The 10654-nt window shown below is 43.6% G+C and overlaps 1 protein-coding gene across 1 annotated transcript; it reads left to right on the top strand.

The window, feature by feature from the left end:
* Nucleotides 1-9518: 9518 nt before the first annotated feature.
* On the top strand, nucleotides 9519-10126 carry LOC142835957 (large ribosomal subunit protein eL20). Its single transcript, XM_075949806.1, has one exon. The coding sequence runs from the start codon at nucleotides 9550-9552 to the stop codon at nucleotides 10078-10080; it is 531 nt and encodes a 176-aa protein (XP_075805921.1). The 5' UTR covers nucleotides 9519-9549; the 3' UTR covers nucleotides 10081-10126.
* The last annotated feature ends 528 nt before the right edge of the window (nucleotides 10127-10654 follow it).

Below are 10654 nucleotides of genomic sequence, written 5' to 3'. Positions count from 1 at the left end.
GCATTTTTCATTCTTGTGTGAAGTAAAATACATACTAGATAGAATCTACTGTCTTATGCATTTTAAGCATACATTCAGTGGCGTTGCGTACTTACACTGTGAACCCATCGCCACTGCTCATTTCCAGAACATTCCTACCCCAGCTCTACCTCTGCATCTGCTTGCCCCAGCCTGCCCCCGCCCCCCAGCCTCTGAGCCGCTGCTCGCTGTGATGGCTGCGATTGAACTCTGCTTCCTGCAGGTGGAATCTCTTAGTGTTTTCAAGGCCTATCCATGCTGCAGTTTACACTACACTTCCAGTCTTTTGGAAGACTAAATCATATTCTACATTTCAATATCTATTTTTTTGTTTATTTTTAATGATTTGTAAAGATAAGTTGCCTTGGTTTTCCTTGCTGCAGCTAAACTAATCATTTGTTTTTTCTGCCCTCAGTGTGAAGAACTTGGTGAGGTAGTCAGGGAAGAGTATAGGGAGCCACACTACGACTACTGCTTTCGTGTCTTTCTTCGTCTTTTTTTCTCTTTTTCTCTCTTTCTTTTCTTCTTTTTGAGACAGGGTCTCTCTATGTAGTCCTGACTGGTCTGAAACTCACTTTTTAGACTAGAATGGCCTCAAACTCCCAAGATCCACCTGCCTCTGCCTGTGGAGTCCTGGGATTAAAGGTGTGCACCACAATATCCATTTACAACTTCTAATGATGCTGCTTAGGAAATTTTGGTTCACAATGTAGCAAAAGTGATGAACAGCCAGTAGAAGCCTCACTTCAAGTGTTAGCTTAGGGACCTGCAACCTGACCTGAGGCAGTACATAGAATCTGCTGGAGACAGAGCTCCCGGCCACCCCATCATGGGTGTCCTGCTGTGCTGTTCAGGGAGAGGGTTGGCCAGAGGAGGTGTATTCCACGCGTGCTCTGTGTGCAATGTTTCCAACTTCTCTTTTGTTATCAAGACAGAACTCATAAAGAGCACTGTGGGTGGGAACCTTGTATTATTACTCCATTTTTCATAACTTCGTGGTAGTAAAATATACGTTACATAAAGTTTAAGCATTTTAGATATAAAATTGATGGCATTAAGTATATTCACGGGCTCCTCAAGGCTTCTGTCAGAATTCGCCAATGAACAATGACACTGTGTGAAACATCTGTGTGAAAGTGTTTGGTTTGAGTGTGTTATTAGAAAGAGATAACGTTTGATCCTGTTGAAACCCCCCCTCAGTCTTAGTAAGCAGCTTCACGGGTGCTAGTCACAGGGCCCAGGGCTCTAAGAACAAGTGTTTGCAATGATTGTACACAAAGTTTGTTTTGTTCATTTAAAGGATTGTAAAGATTTGAGCACCCCCCCCCAATACAATTTAAAGTCGCTTTTGCATGCTCATGATGCTGCACGCCCGTTCACCATCAATTTCAGAACGTTTTCCATTACTTCATAAAGGAACCCCTGTAGCTGTCAGGTTAGCCCCAATCCCCCCACCTTCTCCTAGCCCTTGGCAAGCACTAACCTGCTTTCTGCCCCTATACATTTGCCTGTTTGGGTCATTCATGAATGGGCTCACATGCAGGGTCAGATGATAAGGCACCACTAGTGATGGCGTGTGGCTGGCTTCTGTTTTACTTACCACAGTGATCTCAAGGCTCACCACATTGTAGCCTACAGCAGACTGCTGTGCTGTGGGGCCGATAGGAGCAGTTGCTGGCCTTTGGCCCTTGAAAAGCAAACACATATGCATGTGCCTCTTCTCTGGCATCTTCAACTTGCCTTATTTCTTTCAATCTTAATTATTAGCTTTAAATGTTACCATTTAAAAACACCTCCCAACTCCTTTCTCATCCAGTCCTCTGACTCCTTCTTAACCTCTGTCCGTCTTCTGTTTTCCTTACTATCGAACACCTGGAGAAGGTATTTGACTTCCGTGCTTTCAACGCTGTGATTTATCCAAAGCCTGGGCACATTGAGCCCCAAGTTCCCTAGGCAGCCATTGCTGCCTCCCAAGGCTAGAATTACAGTTACTTTTGTTGGGTTCCATTCACTGTCTGGTCTGTCTCTTCTTATCCACCTGGTGGGGGTTGTATGCGTGCAGAGAGCTCGTTAGCCTGTCCAGTAATCTTTTCCTTGCTCCGTGCTCTATGACCCCTCTGAAGGGTCATGTACACCTGCTTCCTCTTCCCAGAAACCCACTTCCTTGGTTCACCTCATTACCACCCACTGACTTTCAGTGTTGTGGAGAACTGCTTCTGAGGAAGATGGAACAATGCATATCTTCATATCCATCCTTCTTAAAACTCTGATTCACTAGCTCTGGAATTGTCACCAGCCAGCTTATGCCAGCTTCAGAGACTTGTGTGATCCTAGTACCATCACCATGGGATGCTTTGTTAACTAGCTCTCTGCTCAGGCTGCCCATTGAATGGAAATGGGTAGGTATAGCCATCCTCTTCCAGTACCTGGCCTTGGGGGTGCTTGGTCTTTTATAGCTCAGCTTAAATGTTCCCCTCGCACCCCACCAGTCAGTGTTCCCTGTTTAAACACCATTGCTATGATGTGTGACCCCAGAGAGTACACTACGCATGCTCCCTGCTAACTGAGTCTAGCCCTTACTCCCAGGTTGACTCTCCTTCTGTATGTTTCTCTACTCTTGATCTTTTTACTGACACCCAAACTTTTACTTCTCAACGCTCAATGAGTAGTTCTACGCATCTCTCCCAAACACTACCAACATAACCAGAGTGTAGCAGCTTCCTGTAAAAAGCTGTCTCCCATCTTCCCTTCCTCAGCCTGTGACATGCTGGCTTCCCAACTATCTAAAGCCCCCAAATTCCACTCCTGCTCCCCCGTTGCTCCCCTTGCCTCTGATACATTCGCAGGTCTTGATTTCCCACCGTTTTACTAATTCTGGTGTTGGCCTCCTTTCTCTACATTCTGTTACCCCGCTGTCTGCCATGCCTCCCCCAGGCACACTGTTCTTTCGTTGTGAGCTCCCTCCAGAGTCAGACCTCAGGAACCCCTTCCCTACCGCAGCTGCTTCCACTTGCCACTGTGCTCAGGGGCTCTGTGTGTCTCAGGAGCAGAACTTTCTCCTGGGCCCTAGACTTAGACCTCCGATCTCTGTCTTGCTGGCTCCTCAACCTCAACATGTCCAAAGCTTAGCTCCTTCCCTTCCAGGGTCACTCAGTGAAGGACAGCATCCGCAACCTCATTCCCAAGCCAGAAGTATCCCAGCGTTTCACGCCCCCTCTTCCTCTTCTGCATACGCCTATCCCCCCTGCATGCTAGCACCCCAACAACTAAATGACTTCATCCCAACACTTGTTTCCTACACTCAACCAAGGAATGCCTTTATTATTTTTTTGTTATTTTTATGTATACCAGTGTGTGTGTGTGTGTGTGTGTGTGTGTGTGTGTGTGTGTGTGTGTGAATTCTGGTGTTCTTAGGGGCCAGAGTTGTCATATCCGCTGGAACTGGATTACAGGCAGTTTTGAGCCACTGAGCATAGGTGCTGAGGGCTTGTACAGAAATAGTATACTTTCTAAACTACTGAGCCATCTTTACAGCCCATTTTTATTTTTTAAAGCCTCCCTGTTGTTTTTTTTTGTTTGTTTCTTTGTTTTTCAAGACAATGTTTCTCTAACTGCCCTAGATGCCCTAAAAGCCCCATTTTGTAGACTGAGCTGCTTTAAACTTACAGAGATCCACCTACCTCTGCCTCCCGAGTGCTGGGATTAAAGGCGTGCACCACTACGCTTAGATTTAAAGCTACTTTTGGTTAAAATCTTTCATTGGCTTCTCTTACCATCAGGGAAGAATTCCAACCCATGCTTGTCCTCTTTGTGGTTCTCACCTCCGTTGATCCCCGCAGGCTCGTCCCTGTGTTTTCCCCTTCACACGCTGCACTCCAGCTAACCTGAACGATTTCCATGTCCCATGCATACTGTTCCTTTTTCCTGTGTAGCACCTACTGTCTCTCACGTGTGGCTCCTGTCATCTCTGGAACACTCTGCCTCGTGTCCAAAGAAGGTTCCTCTTCCTTCTCCTCACATAAGATGTGCTGCTTACAGTCATCTTTGCACTGAACATTTTCTATTTTGTTTGCTTCTCTATGTCTTGGTGTCCTAACACACTAGAACTGCTCAGGACAGGACCTGCCTGGGTTATCTGTGTTTTTATTGCTTTGCACAGAGTTCACCATTTGACAAATATCAGCTGATGAATATCTAATGATTAAGTGTATTTTTTCTTTTTGAAACAGGATTTCTTTTTGTATCCATGACGGTCCTAGAACTCGCTCTGTAGACCAGGCTGGCCTCGAATTCACAGAGATCCTCCTGCCTCAGTCTCCCAAGTGCATATTTGCACCTTATGGCTCAAGGTGTGGGCATTAGGGAAAGAATAAGATTTAGAATTAGAATTCATCATTACTTTTATCTACACAGGACATTGGATTTTACTAATTTCAAGTTGGCCATAGGCCACAACTTACAAATGACTCTACAAATTGGCAGAAGAGTTTAGTATTTGAAGTGGGAGAGTTTGAGGCAGGAAAACCAAGATCAAGGCAGTATTACAGTGACCCAGATGAGAAGATTAAGGCCTAAACATTCCATTGTTGACCGGGTAATGAGGTCTAATTTATGAGTTGCTCATTTAAGGGTAATTAATTTAAAGACACTGTGCTTCTGGCTTGGCAGAGGGAGTGACTGACTGTAAACTCGGGAGCACATGCTCACTGCCCTGGCTTATGGATATGGTTTGAGTAGCTCCCAGTGTTTCACGTGTTCAAATCTAAGCCCTCCAAAGAAGCCTTTAAACAGGCAGAAACTTATCCATCTGTGGTCTTTAAAGATGGAGCCTTTGAAAATGACTGGAAAAGACGCACGCGGTGAAAGCCTGCAGAGGACGGGGGGATAGTCCAAGCATGAAACAGTGAAGCCCACACTGAGAGCAGATCGCCCCACTACAACTAAATCAAGCACGTTTTTGGGGGCCTGGCCTGCAGAGTGGTAGACCTTTTATTGGCGAGGTCCATGGGCGAACGGGGAGCCTGGTCCTGTCCCTGAAGACCACCCTGAGTCGGGAGAGTGTTCTTGGCCTGCAGCGGGACACAGGAAGGACACAGGAAACGGGGCCATTCCCCGAACCCCTTGACACCCCCCCCCACCCCGTTAACCTGCGAGAGCTGGTACCCTCTGCTGGGGCTGCTCCTCCTCTGCTGCTACCTCTCTCTCCCTGGCCCATCGCAGCTGGCGCCCAGGGACCTCCTTCACTCCCCCTCCCTTCCTTGGGGCCACGGGATAACCCACTTTAGCCCGTTTGGGCGCTGGATAGGGAGCTCAGGGCAGAGGGCAGCGGGAGTTCCTCTGTTTTAGTGGCTGGCCTGCAGAGGGGTAGGCCTTTTGTTGGCGAGGTCCCTGGCGAACGGAGAGCCTGGTCCTGGTCCTGAAGACTTTTCTAAGTGGTGAAAGAGATCTCGGCCAGCAAGGGGACCCAAGAAACGAAGAGAAGGTATTTTGTAAGCGGGGCCCCTGGCCAGCAGGAAAACCCATTCCTGTTTTAAAAGACCCATTAGATAGCATCGATAGAAGGAGATGGGCAGGCGCCAAGGCAAGAATTCACCCAACAATCTGAAAAACAACATGAAAACACCAGAACCCAATGATCTTACAACAGAAGGACTTGAACACCCTAACACAAAAGAAGTAAAAAAAATTGACTTTATGAAAGCAATAGAGTCCCTTAAACAACATGTAAAAAAATGCCCTTATAGAAATGGATGAGAAGTATAACAAAAAGTTTGAAGAAATGAGTAAGTGCGCAAATGATACCCTGGGAAACCAAGAAAAAAAACGATCAAACAGGTAATGGAAACAGTTCAAGAATTGAAAACTGAAATGGAAGCAAGGAAGAAAACACAAACTGAGGAACAGCTGGATCTGGAAAATCTAGGTCAACGAGCAGAGACTACAGAAACAAGCATAATCAATAGAATATAAGAGATAGAAGAAAGAATCTCAGATGCTGAAGACACCATAGAGAAAATAAACACACTGATCAAAGAAAACAGCAAAGTCAACAAATTCTCATCACAAAACATTCAGGAAATATGGGACACAATAAAAAGACCAAACCTAAGAATAATAGGAATAGAAGAAGGAGAAGAGTCACAGCTCAAAGGCCCAGAAAATATTTTTAACAAAATTATGGAAGAAAACTTTCCCAACATAAAGAAAGATATTCCTTTGAATATTCAAGAAGCATACAGAACACCAAACAGACTGGATCAAAGAAAAACATCCCCTTGCCATATAATAATCAAAACACAAAATATACAGATTAAAGAAAGAATATTAAGAGCTGCAAAGGAAAAAGGGCAAGTAACTTATAAAGGTAAACCGATCAGACTTACACCTGACTTCTCTATGGAAACCATGAAAGCCAGAAGGTCCTGGATAGAGGTACTGCAGAAACTAAGAGACCATGGATGCAAACCCAAACTACTATACCCAGCCAAGCTATCGTTCACTATCAATGGAGAAAACAAGACATTCCAGGATAAAAACAAATTTAAACAATATGTAGCCACAAATACAGCACTACAGAAAGTAATAGAAGGAAAATCACAACCCAAGAAATCCAACATAGCCAACACTGCCTACAATAACTCAGGCAACTAGTGACCCTTCACCAGCACAACTCAAAGAAGGGAGACACACAAACTCTACTATCAAAAACAATAAGAATAACCAGAGTAAACAACCACTGGTCATTAATATCACTTAATATTAATGGTCTCAATTCACCTATAAAAAGGCACAGGCTAAGAGATTGGATACGAAAACAGGATCCAACATTCTGCTGTTTGCAAGAAACACATCTCAACCACAAAGACAGGCGTCTACTCAGAGTAAAGGGTTGGGAAAAGGTTTTTCAAGCAAATGGTCCTAAGAAAAAAGCAGGTGTGGCCATACTAATTTCTAACAAAACTGGCTTCAAACTAAAATCAATCAGAAGAGATCGAGATGGACACTTTATACTCATAACAGGAACATTTCATCAGGATGAAGTCTCAATCCAGAATATCTACACCCCTAATACAAAAGCACCCACTTATATAAAAGAAATATTACTAAAACTCAAGGCAGACATCAAACCACACACACACTAGTAGTAGGAGACTTCAACACACCTCTCTCACCAATGGACAGGTCAATCAGACAGAAACCTAATAGGGAAGTAAGAGAATTGTTGGAGGTAATGAAGCAAATGGACATAACAGACATCTATAGAACATTCCACCCAAATAGGAAAGAATATACCTTCTTCTCTGCAGCTCATGGAACCTTCTCGAAAATTGACCACATACTCGGAAACAAAGGAAACCTCCACAGATCTAAAAAAAAAAATCAGTGTCCACCTGTGTCTTATCAGATCACCACGGACTAAAGTTAGAAGGCAACAACAATGCTACCCCCAGAAAGCTGACAAACTCATGGAAACCGAACAGTCAACTACTGAACCACACCTGGGTCAAGGAAGAAATTAAGAAAAAAATTAAAGTCTTCCTTGAATTTAATCAAAATAAAGAGACAACAAACTCAAACCTATGGGACACGATGAAAGCAGTGCTAAGAGGAAAGTTCATAGCACTAAGTGCCCACTTAAAGAAAACGGAGAAAGCATACATTGGGGACTTAAGAGCACACCTGAAAGCTTTAGAAAAAAAAGAAGCAGACACGCCCAAGAGGAGTAGAAGACTGGAAATAATCAAACTGAGGGCAGAAATCAACAAAATAGAAACAGAGAAAACAGTCCAGAGAATCAATGAAACAAATCAATGAAAAAAGTTGGTTCTTGGAGAAAATCAACAAGATCGACAAACCCCTATCCAAACTAACTAAATGACAGAGAGAGAACACGCAAATAAATAAGATCAGAAATGAAAAGGGGGACATAACCACAGAAACAGAGGAAATTCAGAGAATCATTAAATCTTACTACAAAAGCCTGTATGCCACAAAACTGGAAAATGCAAAAGAAATGGACATTTTTTTTAGATAAGTACCATATACCAAAGCTAAACCAAGACCAGGTGAACGATCTAAATAGACCTGTTAGTCGCGAAGAATTAGAAACTGTTATCAAAAATCTCCCTTCCAAAAACAGCCCAGTACCAGATGGTTTCAATGCAGAATTCTACCAGAACTTCCAAGAAGAGCTAATACCTATACTCCTAAATGTATTTCACAATATAGAAACAGAAGAGTCACTGCCAAATTCCTTTTATGAAGCTACAGTTACCCTGATACCAAAACCACGTAAAGACCCAACCAAGAAAGAGAATTACAGGCCTATCTCACTCATGAACATCGACGCAAAAATATTCAATAAAATACTGGCAAACCAAATCCAAGAACACATTAGAAAAATTATCCATTATGATCGAGTAGACTTCATCCCAGAGATGCAGGGCTGGTTCAATATACGCAAATCTATCAATGTAATCCACCATATAAATAAACTGAAAGAAAAAAACATATGATCATTTCATTAGATGCTGAAAAAGCATTCGACAAAATTCAACATCCCTTTATGATAAAGGTCTTGGAGAGATTAGGGATACAAGGGTCATACCTAAATATAATAAAAGCTATTTACAGCAAGCCGACAGCTAACATTAAATTAAATGGAGAAAAACTCAAAGCCATCCCACTAAAATCAGGAACACGACAAGGATGTCCACTCTCTCCATACCTCTTCAATATAGTGCTTGAAGTTCTAGCAATAGCAATAAGACAACATAAGGGGATCAAGGGGATTGAATTGGAAAGGAAGAAGTTAAGCTTTGGTTATTTGCAGATGATATGATAGTATACATAAGCGACCCAAAGAACTCCTACAGCTGATAAACACCTTTAGTAATGTGGCAGGATACAAGATCAACTCAAAAAAAAAATCAGTTGACTTCCTATACATTAAGGGTAAGGAAGCAGAGAGGGAAATCAGAGAAACCTCACCTTTCACGATAGCCACAAATAGCATAAAATATCTTGGGGTAACTCTGACCAAGGAAGTGAAAGATCTATTTGACAAGAACTTTAAGTCTTTGAAGAAAGAAATTGAAGAGGACACCAGAAAATGGAAGGATCTCTCTTGCTCTTGGATTGGGAGGATCAACATAGTAAAAATGGCAATTCTACCAAAAGCAATCTATAGATTCAATGCAATCCCCATCAAAACTCTTCACAGATCTGGAGAAGACAATAATCAACTTTATATGGAAAAACAAAAAACCCAGGATAGCCAAAACAATCTTATACAATAAAGGATTGTCTGGAGGCCTGACTTCAAACTCTATTACAGACCTACAATATTGAAAACAGCTTGGTATTGGCATAAAAACAGAGAAGTCGACCAATGGAATCGAATAGAAGACCCTGACTTCAACCCACAAACCTATGAACACCTGATTTTCGATAAAGGAGCTAAAAGTATACAATGGAAAAAAGAGAGCATCTTGTCCTTTTGTGACTGGCGGCGGACGAGGACGGACCGCCATGAAGGCCTCGGGCACACTCCGGGAGTACAAGGTGGTGGGGCGCTGCTTGCCCACCCCGAAGTGCCACACACCACCGCTGTACCGAATGCGCATCTTCGCCCCCAACCATGTGGTGGCTAAGTCCCGCTTCTGGTACTTCGTGTCACAGCTGAAGAAGATGAAGAAGTCATCCGGGGAGATTGTGTACTGTGGGCAGGTATTCGAGAAGTCCCCCCTGCGCGTGAAGAACTTCGGCATCTGGCTGCGCTATGACTCCCGCAGTGGGACACACAACATGTACCGCGAGTATCGCGACCTGACCACTGCTGGGGCTGTCACACAGTGCTACCGAGACATGGGTGCCCGGCATCGTGCCCGTGCACACTCCATCCAGATCATGAAGGTGGAAGAGATTGCCGCCGGCAAATGTCGCAGGCCAGCTGTCAAGCAGTTCCATGACTCCAAGATCAAGTTCCCGCTGCCCCACCGTGTTCTGCGGCGCCAGCACAAGCCTCGCTTCACTACCAAGAGGCCTAACACCTTCTTCTAGACCCAGAGATCCACTGAATAAAACTTCAGAGTTCAAAAAAAAAAAAGAGCATCTTCAACAAATTGTGCTGGCAAAACTGGATGTCAATCTGTAGAAAAATGAAAATAGATCCATATCTATCACCATGCACAAAACTCAAGTCCAAATGGATTAAAGACCTCAATATCAGTCTGAACACACTGAACCTGATAGAAGAGAAAGTGGGAAGTACTCTACAACACATGGGCACAGGAGACCACTTCCTACGTATAACCCCAGCAGCACAGACATTAAGGGCCTCATTGAATAAATGGGACCTCCTGAGACTGAGAAGCTTCTGTAAAACAAAGGACACTGTCACTAAGACAAAAAGGCAACCCACTGACTGGGAGATCTTCACCAACCCCGCAACTGACAAAGGTCTGATCTCCAAAATATATAAAGAACTCAAGAAACTAGACTGTAAACGGCTAATCAACCCAATTATAAAATGGGGCACTGAGCTGAACAGAGAATTCTCAACAGAAGAACTTCAAATGGCCAAAAAACACTTAAGGTCATGTTCAACTTCCTTAGCGATCAGGGAAATGCAAAT

Source organism: Microtus pennsylvanicus, chromosome 15, assembly GCF_037038515.1.
Source record: "Microtus pennsylvanicus isolate mMicPen1 chromosome 15, mMicPen1.hap1, whole genome shotgun sequence".
Classification (NCBI taxonomy): Eukaryota; Metazoa; Chordata; class Mammalia; order Rodentia; family Cricetidae; genus Microtus; species Microtus pennsylvanicus.
This window is presented reverse-complemented; position numbering and strand designations above follow the sequence as displayed.

Excerpts from the sequence above, each read along its gene's own strand:
- LOC142835957 (XM_075949806.1), top strand. The coding sequence starts at position 9,550 with ATGAAGGCCTCGGGCACACTCCGGGAGTACAAGGTGGTGGGGCGCTGC.